This window comes from Aphelocoma coerulescens, chromosome 7 (genome assembly GCF_041296385.1).
Source record: "Aphelocoma coerulescens isolate FSJ_1873_10779 chromosome 7, UR_Acoe_1.0, whole genome shotgun sequence".
Classification (NCBI taxonomy): Eukaryota; Metazoa; Chordata; class Aves; order Passeriformes; family Corvidae; genus Aphelocoma; species Aphelocoma coerulescens.
In genome coordinates this window covers 16,596,617-16,611,379 of record NC_091021.1, presented here as the reverse complement: position 1 = coordinate 16,611,379, position 14,763 = coordinate 16,596,617, and the positions used below count along the sequence as shown (strand labels likewise).

The following is a 14,763-nucleotide window of genomic DNA, read 5'->3' as shown; positions in this document are numbered from 1 at the left end:
TTATTCCTTAGGTAATGCAAGAACAGGGTTTTCTCCAGAAAAACAAACAACCCCCCCAAAAACAACAAAAAACCCCACCAGACCAACAAACAACCACCAAAATCTAGCTTTTCTAGTCAATTCCTTATATAGACAGTACCTAAGGGTTATACTCTAACACAAATACACATCACAGCTTTCGAGACCCACAGGCTTTCTTTCTGATGACAGATGTATTAAACAAAATCCTAATCCTCCCAAGCCTTTGTATTATTGTTGTTTCGGCATTCAAAGCATTTAACTGAAAAATCTATTAATAAAAAAATGTAATATTAACATCACCCTTTCTAGTTACTAAGGTGTCTGAGAATTACCCTCAGAACTGCAGAATTCTTAGCTTTTAGGCTTCCTGTTGAAAAATTTATTCTGCTTCTCATTGAATAATGTAGAGTGGCTGCACAAGGGCTTCCATGATCATGGCATTTGGTTGCACTACCAGTCTTCCTGAGAAGTTGTTCTTGTGTTTGACCAGTAGAGATCTGGACTCCTTTCTCCTGCTGCAATGCCCTGTGAATACTAACAAGAGGGGAAAACAGAACACAAGCTCCAGGGCTATTTCTATGCTTCAGAATTTGCAGGAAGACCCAGCGTTTCACTTAGAAAGATTTAGACTCAAGATACTACTGAATACTTTATAATTCATGTCTCTGAATATATGAGTTATCCTCATCACTCCTCTGGATTTTTTTCAAACAAGGATATAATTAGTAAAAGTAATTTTTGATAATATGACTGAACTAAGCATGAAGGAAAGCAGCACAGTCTACTGTGAACCTGTCTCCTCCAGTTGAAGCCACAGTAGCCAAAACTGCCCCTTAACCAATCTCTTTTCAGTGATCTGACATGGATGAATTTAACCCTCATAAACAGGCTTGGGGGTCTGCATTTAATTAAATGTTCCTATGTTAGAAATGAACAGAAGTTTGATTTTTAAAGGCCCATGAAGTCAGCAGAGTTTCTTTCATTTAGTTTAGTGAGCTCTGAGTCAAATACTATGAACATTAGACAAATGGTAGTCTTGGTTTACAGATAAGAGCTCTTGTTTGTTCAAGTCTCTTCATATTAATTAAGGAAATATAAGCACAGGCAATATGGGAAGAACCAACAGGTTCAGATTCCTGCTGGCAATTGTGGGAAGAATCCAGATGTATAATAGTGAGAGTAAGGAAGGTAAGAACAAAACTCCAGTCCCCACAATAAAAACCCATGACAATTTGTCTTGAACTGTTCTATAGAGGAAACCCTTCCTGATACCAAATCTGGCAATTTGTTTATTTGTTTTATGATGGCATCTAGAGGCACCAAACAAGTATCAAGAATGTAGTGTAATACGTACCATAAACACACAGCAACAAAGCAGCCCCTGAGTCTAGAAAAATACACATTTATATTTGAAAAAAATATGTAGTTCACTGAAATATCACTGTAACACATCTTAGCCAGGTTTCCATGCCTCAGAGATAAAGATGTCCAAATATTAATTGCCAGTCTCAAAACAGAGGTATTGATACAGGAAAGTTTTTGTTAAGTTTCAAGTACATTGAGTTCTGTAATGAAAAAGAAATCTAGACTTTCAGCTTAATTTGAAAACATGACTGAATGTATACAAGACTGAAAGAAGTCCATGCAAATGTCTGTCATGGCAGTCTTTTTGTGCTGCTGGTTGCCAACCAGTGGTGTTAAGCTGCCTTGATAAAGCAGATATCCTAGTGGCAAATTGCTTTAAACTCCCCTAGCAAGACAGTTCAGTTACTGTGATTTATTTTAATTTAGATTTGTGTAGCAAGTACTTTTCAAGAAGTGTGCCTAATAGACCATTAGAGTTTTCCCAGATAGCTGTAGTGCTTCAGCACCTTCATCCTTCAAATGTCGTTGTTATTTTCGGTCTTCTTTTGGCAAATTTGTCTCTTGAACTGGGAGTTAAGTGACATATGGGCCACATGATACCTTTGAGGATTATGCCATTTTTAAATAATAGCTTTTGGAATCTCACTGCCATGCCAGAGAACCAAGGTAGGTATTAGCAGGAGGTTATCACATACTGCAGTATATGAAACACACAAAAAAAATCTTTATCTAATTTGTTTGTCATGTTGCTTTGTTGTGGATCCATCAATTATTTTCAGGTGACATTTTTTTGTAAATTCCACACATTAAGAGAGCTGGAGTTATCATTTTCACAGCAGTCAGACATGCTTGCCTGTTCTGGATCACTTCCTTTCCTAGTAGTTTTATTTACAGTTGATTACTTCCCTAAGATAAAGAAATGGTCCTTACTGACTTTGAAACTGCTATCTGCCAGTGTGACTCTAAGCTCATCATGCAAAAACTCACAGAAAATGAATTAGCAGGTATAGCAACATCCCTGGAAATCATTCATCACTATGGTAGACCTGGTATAGGATATATTTAAGCTTTAACTAATATGGACCAAGAAGAGCACATTAAATTGGAAAATTCTGAATCACAAGGCTGCTATTAGGAAAGTAAGAAACACAGATGTTGGGGCATGAGAACACTTGTCTTCAAGCCCCCACAAACCAAATGCATATCAGATAAATCCTGGAATCTATAGACATATATACTTCTTATTACAACTATGCACAGAGCACGGACAACCAAATCCAGTTTTTACTTCCCCCTCCCAGCTCTCACTGCATCCAAACTACTGGTTTCCAGCAAAACCATCAGGGTTTCATTTGAGATGGCAGCCCTGGGTACTTTCCCTGCAGTCAACTCACTTCTTTCAGACAAGGATGACGTCAGAGGCAGAGAGAACCAGGATGCCAATTTAAGTGACCATGGAGCTGCTGCTGTGTTTGTTAAGCCTCTCTGATGAAGGACTAGATTTGTTTTGGCACTGCATTTCGGAAGACTCTAAAGAGCAGACAATAATCTAAACCACAGACTGTCAAGCTCTTGTTAGGCTTTTCTCACCAGTCCTAGAACAAGTATGACTCACCAGCAAACAGCACATACACTTAAGTGCATCTTCAGCACAGTACAGGGAATGCATGTAGGGTGCATAGTTCTTTCCAAAGTTTCAGGGCTTTTATCTTTCTACTCTATGTCTGTGCAAATGAACTGGTGTCCTTATTTGCAAAATACTTGTAAAAGTGTATCACCTGCTATTTTTCCAAAAAGTTACCAATTACACAACATAGTGTAATAGTGATGGCTGTAAATAAAGTATTCTAATATTGTTTGTATCAAACTGAAAAATCTCCAAAATCAGTCTGTTCACCTAAACCACTGATGTTGGGGTAAAAAAATGCATTTTGACATTGAACATCTTTTTCTCATGCCTGTGGCTGTCATCTAATTCTGCACTTAAACAATGAATTGGCTGCAACATCCCTAACATCAAAAGGAGAAAAGAAATTTGGCAGTGGGAAACAATAATTAAATGTGGAAAATTCACTTCTATTTGTTATTAGTGTTGTGCTTTTAACACTGTGGTCAGACATACAAAAGAAAACCCTGAGAATTTGCCACGAAAAACAAAACCAGAAGAACTTTGCAATATAATACTGCATTTTAGATACTGCAAAATATAAACTTGGTTACAGCTCGAGAGCACTAAAAACTCCTCAAATCTTAAATATTTTATTTGCTATTAACTTCCTGAAAATAACTAAGAGTACATAAAAATGATGCTAGCATCTACTTAATTCTAATTGAAAACATAAGTCTTTGTTTCCTATTGACTCAAGACAGCAGTGCCACCAAGAGACATTTCATTATACTATATAGTCTTGTTGTTCTGTAAAAAAACCTCCAACAGATTATTTTACTTGCTTTGCACAATACTAAGAGAGGAAAGACTCTTGCAAACAAGAGCCAGACTCAAATGATATTGACATTTCTCTGAGAGGGTTTTGGGGGTAGGAAAAAGACTGCTGTTTTACATTTTCATTTTCTAACCATTCTGAAGCTGCTGATTGTCAGAAACTGTAATATCAACATAAGCTGCATACAGGTCTTTCGCCAGCTACTTACCAGACTTTTCTGCACAAGCCACCTCAATACCCAGGCTACCCAAGTTTTCTTTTCTTATTCTGTAAAGGCTTTCTCAGTTTTCACCTCCCTCCTTTTCCTTACAAATATCTATGTTGATATTACGATTAAAAAAACCTGCTTGCTAATCCTGCAAGACAGTTCTCCTGAAAGTATGTGCTCTCTTGCTTCCCAGAGGTATATCATGCTCTCTAGGTTTCCAACTGAGTGAAAAAACTTAAAAGCATGGGTTTTGAAATAACAGTACATGGACTGCCAGGCCTCACTAAATCCAAGATCTGTTACATGGCAAAATGATGGTTGTGTTCTCATTTACTTTTCCATAAAATCTACATGTCAGAACCCATTCAATATACTCATGAAGAGTTCTAACATACAGGCTTATAACAGTGATACAAATTAGTAGGAAAAAATTAAAATGACAAAGTATGGGCAATTTGCTGATGTTTAGATAATATTTGGTAGTCACTGAATGGAAGCATCAGTACTAGCATCAAATATTTGTATATTAGAATATTTATATAATACACAATTCACATGTACACAGTTGTTTTGCTAGTTGAATGTATGAAAATCAAATGTAGGATCCATGATAAAAGCTGCATTTTAAAGAAAATTCCCTTTACAAGGACAATACTAAAAATGAAGTTCTAAATACCCTGTTCAGGGAAAGTTTAATTCGCATGTAGTTAGCTACTAAGGCATACATTGTTAATAAATCAATATTAAACCTCCAAGATTCTCAAGAATCAAAAGTAATTCAGAAGCAACCTATTGTTACACAAGTTTAGATAGCTTCTAAAGAAGGAATTTAAGAGGTACTGGATAACTTCAGATAAAGTGCCATCTGAAAATTGAGAGTTATATTTAAAGTTAGTTAATTCAAACTAAATCACTATGCCGAATCAGTTACACAAACACCTTGCAGAAACAGAAATTAAGAGTCAATTAATATTATGGAGAAAAAAAAAAGGGTGTATAACATCAACTGCATTTGAATCAATCTAGAGAGCTTTTTGGAGGAAAAGTCTGCCTCTAACTACACTTCCACAAAAATGAGATTCAATGCTATTTTAATACATAGAAGAGTAGTTCTCTATTACATGCTTAAAGGAGATTCCATTTCTCTCTCCTGGGCTGACAGAGTTGCAGTTCTGTTCCTCCCCAGTTTGCTGCCCTCTACCAGTCTCTTCCCCAGTCACATTTTGGCTTTGTGCACATTTTCCCTCCAAGGTCAGCTGAATACAATTGCCTTCAACAGTATCATTTCCTATTTTCCCTGCTGTCTTTAATTCAAGTTCCTTCTTTGCAGATACTTCTACTTTCCTGCCTTTTGAGCTCACTTTACCCTCCAAATTCCACCTGACATATACATACCTGGTGTTCCTTCCCATCCTCTTTGTCCTTTCATGGGCATTTGCAAGTCTCAAATATTTTAGAATAATAGATTTGTATATGAATAATTTCCTCTAAAATAAAATTTCTTTTGCATATGCTACAGGCATTTATCCCAAGGAAAGTACTAAGAGAAGATCTTGATTTGTAGAGTCAGCAGCCTTGGGAGTATCTCTGTGATAGTTTCCCCCCCAAACTAATTCTTACAGGTCAAGTTTTCAAAAATTAAAAAAGTCTTTCTACTAAAATCTACTACATGAAAAAGTTCTGCATAAGATTAAGTTGAAGTTTCAGCCAGAGGAACTGACACATTTACAGAACAGGTTTTCTATTTTTTTTCTGCCTTATTTCTATTACATTTTCTATTGCAAACAACAAAAATGTACACTTTATCTTATGCACTTCTAAAAAAATCATTAACACAATTTGTGCTATTTACTAATTCAGATTAAGTCTCTCTAGACAAGTCTACTGAATTAGAGAAAAAATTTAGAAAGCATGCAAAAGTAAAGGTAATCTTACTTTTTCATCATCATCAGAAAAAGGGGCACCTCCTGGAGTCTTATTTATTGCTTGGGCAACACCAATAATCTCTCCATCACTGTTTCTTATGGGCATGCACAAGAGTGACTTTGTCTTGTATCCTGTCAGTTTGTCAATCTCATCATTAAAGCGTCGATCCTTCAAAAGAAAGTGAGGAAGCATTAACATACATTTCATACATCTAAGCTTTCTTCAGACAGCAAAGTACTTTTCTTAATGTCCGATATGGTATTTTTCAGTAGCATTATGCTGTTGCTTCTCTGTTACCAGCCTATTCTTTATTAGCTGTTTTTCCTCACTTTTCTCAGGCCATCAGTACAAGGCTTACCATTACACAATCACATTCACAGAAGTTCCACATTTACATGTCAATTAGAAGAATGTCAGCAAAGGCTGATACCTGCCATTAGTAACGTGATCATCCGTACACACTTCTGCCGTTTCACACCCATATTCTGTAGATGTGCACGATGTCTCTGTCAAGTTAATGGAGACTCTTTTTGGCCCGATTTCTGTCTGTTCAAGCAAGACTGGTTATGTGGACTAGTATTGCAATGTAGTACAAACACGTTCTCAAAGAAATACAGTAAAAACCTCAGCTCTTTCCGGAAAACTAGTACAGGAATGTCCCTGTTCAAAAAAAAGCACAGTGCAGCAATCCATTCTCTGGAACAGTAAAGCCCAAAGTGCAGATCATAAAGTAACTCAAAGGAGGCTGAAAAGTTAGGAGGTAGTGCTGACATCACTTTTGTTCATCTTGGTAGAGCATAGTCTTCAACAGATCTTCTATCCGCCAGAGAGGAAATTACTGCTTTTTAGCAGCTCGGTTCCTCCAGGGTGAAGTTAGCATTTGTGCTGCAGACAATAGTTATAGCCAGTTCAGACTCTACTAACATGAGGGAACTAAGCTGTTGTACAAAATTAAGCACAACTTTTTGTTTTCAAAAGTTTAAACAATATTGGCTGTGAAAAAATGCCCATATTGTCTCAAGTCATGAAAACAATCCACACAGTCCTTAATTTGATTGTGATAAGGATTTCATTAAAATTTTACTGATACTAAAACCTGACCATTTTTTTTTCTTGACAATTTTATATCGATTTCTATTTCCCTGTTGCAAATTCCAGATGCTATCAAAATAGTCTCTTCTAGTCACCTTGAGACATGATTTAGAAATGCTCTATTCTTACCCATTATAAAGATGAACATATACATTTGGCTACTTTATTACCTATTGCACATTTTCCAACATTTCAACCACAAGGCATTAATACCAAACATACCCAACAAATTCTTTGGGAGAACCAGAACTCCCATGATGGATGTTTTTTAATAACAGCATCAAGAACACAAATCTGCCTGATCTTGTCATCTTTCCATATGCTTCTAAACACTTTTATATCAACTTCAATACAAGCTGAACTTTTCTGCACAGGTAGAGAATCCTGCCTAGAAAGATACGGTTCTTCTACAACAGAAGAAAGGAAAATGCAGTGCAATTATCACACAGTAGGCTTCACTAATGAATAAATTAAACATTTCTTCCAGTACTTCCTGATAAGGCCTGAACTACTATTTGGAATTAGCAATTGTTGCTGAAATATTGATAATGTATTCTGTGCTACTGAAGTCAGTCCCTGCTCTACTAATTTGGCACCGAGCAAAACAGAATACATGGGGAGAACACTGAAACAAGAGTGTACCTTGAGCAGCAATAGTGTTGTTGATTGGTACCTAGTGGGCCTTTCAAAAAAGTAAACCTTCAAGGGGCAGTTTAACTGAAAGAAACAGCTGTTGGTCACACCAAAAGTGAGTTGAGATTTCCTTATCTGGATACACTCCATACAACTGGTACATGTAATCATTGCCTTTTCAACAGGCCTCAAGATTAACATAAAAAATGCTGCTTGATCTGCAGGGTGTGGTGGTATACCGGAGAGGGGCTGGTGAACCTGTCTGAATGAGATACAGCTGTATCAGCCCTACAGCTGCCAGTGCTGGCAACACTTAGCAGTGATGAGCTATGGAGCAAGTGCTCCTCAATGGATGCTATGGAGTAGTAGAGACACAGGAGGGATTAGCAGTCTGAAAAGTGCTGGTGTTTCCTTTAATGTACACCTCGCTCCTGCTGCACTGCTTCTCTTTTCAGGCAGATCATGGAAGTTTCCTGTTTGTGTCACTCCCTGGAGCCTCTACACTAGGAGGAAGCAAGTATCAGATTATATCCACTGATGCTAGAGAACCAGATGACCTTTTGCAGAAGGGTCTAAAACATCTTGGAGTTGAAACTAAAGGTACAGTAGTCTAAGAAAGTTAATGCATTTAATTGGAAAAATGAGCCATTATCGAGAAAAAACTCACTAACTTGGTAAAAGCTGAGAATCATCAAGATGTGAAGTGAACCTATCCCTAATCTTTTGTGGAAAAGCATGCCAGAATTTCATTTGGATGACACTGGAGAAAGTGATGAGGAGAGATAAGTGAACAAAATAAAATGCTGCTCCTGGCAACATTGCTATTGCTGGACCATGCAATATGCATAGAGAACAGAATGACTGGATGACCTGCATTATGTTCCAAACCTCTTATCCCCACACTCTCTTCTTTCATCAAGTATTGTCATAATAGTACATACATGGCAGGATCTAACAGAGAAGTTTTACTGAGTTTAACACTACCAATAAAAATCTCAACATCCAAGTATGAACTGTGATGGCCAAGAAGCTTGGACAAAATTTATACCTCTCTCTCCTCACAGGGTAGTAACCTTGAGCAAGGAGGCCTGTTTAGCAGCTGATAACAAAGCTGGTAAATCAGAGAGAAGCTCTTTGTCAGCTTGCAAACATTTTAAGATATAAACTGTATTATCCCCACATGTTGGAAAAGCCTGCAACACGACGGGGTCCTCATTTGTACCAGGCTCCTGGGTAGTGAGAATTATCAGTGTTTATGACAGCAATGCAGCACTTGCTTTTAAGTTTTTTACAATTAAGTTACATATTCAGAAATCAGAGGCAGACTAAACAAAAACTTTTGAGAGAGAGACTTCACCATAATTCTAAGTGTACTTACAGTATTTTCATGCAAGAATGCTCATGAATTAAAGTCTTCCACTGACTGTTTAAAACATTACTAAAACCAAACATGTCTGGTTTTACTGCTCCTATATAATGAGTTTTCTACATAGAGATATTAAAAATGTAAAGGCTGAGGCATTTTTAACTGGAATTTTACATCTGCCATCAAGAAAAAGTTACTCTGTAGGACAAACCCTATCCTAGCCTTAAGGATATTTATTGATTGTAAATGTTACCCTGTGAAAGGTGATAATCAAGTAAAGACACAGAAGAGAGCAAGTTTGATCCATCAATACAAGTGCTGGTATTTCAGTTACCTGCACAGAAACAATGTAGTCCCAGTTTTCCGGACATATTTGAAGATTGCCAGTGAATGAAACCAGACAAATATCTTCAAGGTTTTATTCTGTATAAGACCAGATTAAGGTACAGAAAGGTTTTTTTTTTCTATTAGGATTCTAGAATCATCTATTATCAGAATCTCAACTTTCAACTAAAGTTTTGGCTTCTGAGCAGTTTCCCCAACTGCCTTTTGGTGTTGACTTTCAGTTACAGTAGGTAGTTCATACGTTGTTAGCAAACATATAAGTTTCACTGGGTTTTTCTGTCTTTTTCAAATGTGGGATAACTCTTTGAACTTGAAAAGAAAACATGTCTTTTTATAACCTTATCAAAATGAATACATTTTATGTGACCATTATTACCATGACTTAGAAAAACAGAAAAAAGTGTAACCCTAACCCAAGTTAGCTAAGACTCAAGTATTATAATGGAGGATGAAATCTGCTTCCCAACATTTCCAGGAATTAAGTCTTCATGACAAAGCCACTTCCTCATTGTCCAATATCTATGGAAAAGTGTTTAACCTAGTGAAATGCACCAAATGCCTCAGCCAAAGCTGACAGCTAAAAGAGAAAGCCACTTCTGATTTTACGATTTGAAAACACTTTTCAAATCTTTTTATCACGCAGAAGAGAACACTACAAAAAATGTTCAATTAACAGGCCTGGCCTATTATATTTTACCATTTACTGCACCATTTTTTGTTGTTGCTTTGGTTTTTTTTCTTTAGAAAGGGCTCCATTAAAAAACCCACAAACTTGCATCAAAATTTCCCGGATGATAGTGTATTTAAATTACTGATTAAGTTGCTAAGTTGTATCAAAAATAACTAATACAAGTAGTATGACAATATTGTTAATACCTGAGTTTTACTGTAGTACCAAACTGCATAGGATAGACAAGTTTGAGTGAATTTATAGAAAGCTGTCCTCCAAGAGCCTTTACAAAAATAAAGAAATTGAAGTTGGAAGATTTCATAATTCAATTCACTTTCTTAATCACACTTCCTGTAAGTATAATACATAAGCTTTTATAGAAAGCAAAAAGAGCAAGAAAGGAAAAAGAGCAATCTAAAAGACAGCAGGTTCTCTAGATTCAAAGCTTAACATTAAAAAAGCTAAATACAAATAAAAAAAATTAAGGCATGCACTCTGTTTTAGAAACACTTTTCTAAAAATCCCATATGGTACAAATTACATTGTGCATAAACAGGAAACAAAACCCAAGCAATGAACCACTAAAGGAGATATGGGGAAACCTTGTAGACAAGAAACTCACACACTAAACACAAGTAATAAAGCAATCTCTGAAGAGACTTCCATGTAAGGACTGCTCAGCTATTCCTGTCATCTCCCCCAAAATCCCCAGAGACAAAGGCAGCAGGAGAACAAACTAGTACCAGGCAGCAGCATAGCAAACCTAATTCTCCCAAGTAAATAAGAACAATCCAGTTATATTGTGACTATTTATACAGTGACAGCAATATTTCTTATAAGATAAAATTACTAACAGATAGGACACATGAAACAGCTCAGCCGACTCTTACTTCTTTACTCCCAAAACAATTCTTATAAAAGGAAAGAACATTGATTCTCAAAATTTTTTTAAGTTCCAGATTTAAAACTAAGACCATATATAGTCTGAATTTATAAAGTAGCTTACTTCGAAAAAACAAAAAATGTGTTGATTTGCAACAAGGCAATACTAAAAGTTTTTTGGTGGTTTTTTTACCCCCCTGCATATGTCAGGAGTTTGGGGCTTTGTTTAGTTTGATTGATGGGAGTGTCTCATATGATTTATACCCTTTTTCTGACCACTGCTTCATTTATTAGTTTGACAACTGACATTAGTAACAATGCATATTTGTCTAATGATGACTTGCACATAATTAATGTGAAAAAAAATCACATAATATTCTTGAACAGGAGTAAATGGCTGTATAAGCACTAGCAAGTCTGCAAACATGAGTGCCTAGCTAATAAGCATAATTACAGTTCACGCTTCATAGTTGGAACTGATCAGCAGTAGGGATCAGAAAATATTCCTCTGTAGGACATCACCCAGATCCATCACATAAAGTTTTTGTTTTCTTCCTTCAAAACTAACTCCAGTTAGATCACCAATAGCACGACAGTGAGTCAAGTTGTGGTCTTATGTACAGCAGATTCTGTACACTTCTAGTCTGATTGTATCACTATTAAAGAAATTGTTTACAAAGAAAAATATTTTCCATCTAATTTTCAATATTTAGAGATGACACCTGGTTACTCCATCATAGTGGTGCTCTCTCCCCTCCTGTACCAGCCCTGACTGATGCTGCACTGGGCACCAACTATAACCATGCCCATGTTCTCATCTTGTTCCAACATTTCTTTGGGACACAGCTTAGTGCTGACCTCCTAAATAGTCATGATTCTTTAAACAAGACAAAGACACACAGGTGGCTTTAAAAAGCTAATACTCCTCTGAGCAAGGAAACCAACAAGACTCCTGGGTGTTTCAAGAGAAATCTGTGTATGGGTTTAAACCTAGCACCTGCTGGAGATTACTCAGGTGGGCAACACAGTTTCAAGTGTTACAGCAGCAGTGTAATAGGATTCTTGAATAGGAAATTAAAAATATCTTACTGTGGAAATGCAGTAGTGTTTGTTATTAACAAAGCAGCACTCATTTTTAAGAGTGCAGTGTAGAGACATGAAGCTCAGACTGCACAGAGCTGCTGATGCCCTGTTAACTCATGACTGCTGAGCCATTACTTTCAGTCATTTATTTTTCATAGTTTGTCAATAGCGTTATTTTAGAAAAGTAAAACAAATTAACTTGCATAATGATGCATGTATACTTCTTAAATTTGTTATTCTATAGAAAAGATATGCAATAGCATATAACTGTAAATAACCAAAATGAAATATCCATTTGTTTGGAAAAATTGAAAGCCAATCAAGCAGAACACCAAAATCATTTACTACACAAAACTACAGCTTTACTCAGTCTTGTGCTTGTAACAGGACTTCAGCTAAAATCTGAAGGGCCAAATCTTTCAGTTTTTTCTCCTAGTCACTGACCTGCTCTCATCAAATATATATATACTACCTTCTCATGAGGAACTATATGCCACAGAGTGTCACCAGTTTCACATCTGTTCTACGAAGACATTCTAGAACGTCTGAGGTAAAAAAAAACCCTGAAAACATCTGTACCTTCAGAGAGCTAGATCAGCCAAGCAATAAACCAGTTAACATCTACCAGCTTACCAAAAGGAAAACCACCCCAGCTCTCCAAAAAGCTTTTCCTGCCAAAGCTCTGCAGGGCCAACAGCCCAGGGATCTGGGACCTGCTGCAGGAGGGAGAGCTGAGGACCAGTGCAGGGACTTGTAGCAAAGAAACCCCACCTGGGCACCCTGAGCACAGCCACTGCTGGCCCACCTGCTACTCATTCCAAACGATCTCAGCATCACATCCATGATGGGCACATCTGGGGCAGCAAGCAGGTGGTGAGGATCCATGGAATAATGACTGAGCAACTCTGGAGGACAGGCCACTGCCTGCCTGGTGGGGGAGGCAACCTCACCTGCTCACAGAAGTGTGGAGGGAAGGTGTGACTCCTCATGATACCTGAGGGCTGCCACCAGCAGCATATGCTGCACTGCCCAGCCCTGTCTGTCCTGGGGATCCACAATAGCAGCACGGGGATGTGAAACAACTGAGCCTTTGCTTTGGACAAGTGTCCCTCTACATGTCCCTGGTGTCAGCCAGAAGCTCCTGCCTCTGGCAGGCACCTCCAGAGAGTTGTGGTGGTGTGACCTGGGAAGGTCTCAGGACGTTTTACGCATCAGTCAGAAACTGCTCCCAAAGAAGAAGGAGTGAGGGAGGAGACAGGAGGTGAAGAGATGTCCTCAGCTGCTGCCTTGAGGGCTCTCTGCCCTTCCTTCCCAGGAGCTGCCTCCTATAGAAAGATCCCTCTCTCCCAGGCCAGCACCGCTGTGACACAAAGGATGAAGGGCATGTTCACAGCCACTGGGCTGCAGACACAGGGATAATTACAGAACCCCTTCATCAATTTACAGACTTGTACTTAGAATTTCAAGTTTTCCTAAATTTAGCATGATGGGCTGGAGTGTCCTTTTCTGCAAAGCACATCAGAGCACCTTAGTTTTTAGTGTTGCAGTTATCTCCAATGGTACTAGGAAGTACCACTCCCCATGGTACTTCCTAACCATATTTAATGTACAGCAAAGGAAGTTTGGGTTTTACCTTTTTTCTGTATTACATGGAAATTTTAAAGACCACTGTGTATTCTGCTTGCCAGGTCTTAGGATCTTTGCTCTTTTAAGAGCAACCTCTGTCCTTGTTAAGAGTCAACACTGAAATGAATACAGCTGTTGTTGGTGCCACTGTCCAGTGCTGCTGAGTAGAACAATGATAAGTGCTTCCAGCTGCAGAGCTGAACCTCCCAGGCCACAGGGTTTTAGTGCTTTAACTGCTCTTCAAAACTGAGAGAGGCTCGCTGTTAATACTGATGATGACAAACAGCTACCCCGTGTGAGGAAACGTGGCTTATGCCTCTTCTTGACCTTCTACACCCACAGCCAGCCCCACAGAGCCCTCCCAGGCTCAAAGGATTGCACCCCTGAGCAGTAACTCTGTGATTCTGTCCTGGCACAGCAGGAGACACTGAATGCTCAGAGCTCACCAGGAGGGCATGAAAAAGACAACACCCATGCCTGCACCCAGGTATTCAAGGACGTTTAGAAGTTGCTTCGAAAGGCTGTGTGTGCATTAACTATGTTACACTTGGCCTAGGCTTGAAAGAAGTAACAAGAGAGTCCAGTACAAAGAGAGCTCGATTTGTTTCTTACTTTCCCTGAGTTCAGTTGCAGTAACGTAGTTACATTTTCTTTTTGAAGACTTGAGCTGTATTGAAAAATAACTCTGGCCATATTTTATGGCACTTTCTCTAACGTACAAACCCCATGTCTTAGCATGACTCCATTTAATATTTCTTCTCTTTGCTACATGCTTTATTAAAACATCCATCTGGTAAGCCATTTCTGTCTTCTGTCTTTTAAAGCTACTTTTAAAATTCCAAATGTAACATAAGATGTGCAGAAACGTTATTCAGCTGACACCGGAAAATGGCAGAACACATTTTTCACCACTTTCTGATATATGCTTACTATTCTAGAGGGTAATATTTTTTCTACTAGTTAGGAGGATTTAGGATGCTATTAAATTGTTTCCTAATTTTTGCACACCTAAAGGTGTAACAATAGCCAAATATTACCTGTAATTTAAAATGTTTATTATTTAAATACTGCTCTAGAAGATGGAACAAAATTGTAATTATCA

At 37.9% G+C, this 14,763-nt stretch overlaps 1 protein-coding gene across 16 annotated transcripts in view; it reads right to left on the bottom strand.

The window, feature by feature from the left end:
* PDE11A (phosphodiesterase 11A) overlaps positions 1-14,763 on the bottom strand; it is a 112,531-nt gene that overhangs the window by 93,316 nt on the left and 4,452 nt on the right. For 3 of the 16 annotated variants that reach the window (XM_069020565.1, XM_069020573.1, XM_069020574.1), the window contains exon 1: positions 5,974-5,998. Coding sequence is in view for 8 of the 16 variants with exons in the window: in XM_069020558.1 (XP_068876659.1) it covers positions 5,974-6,132; positions 6,399-6,446 (207 nt within the window). In the remaining 8 variants the exon portion in view is untranslated. Of the gene's footprint in view, positions 1-5,973; positions 6,133-6,394; positions 6,511-12,668; positions 12,840-14,763 lie in introns of those variants that run through there. The other 13 variants (XM_069020564.1, XM_069020563.1, XM_069020566.1 and 10 more) reach the window with 11 other exon arrangements.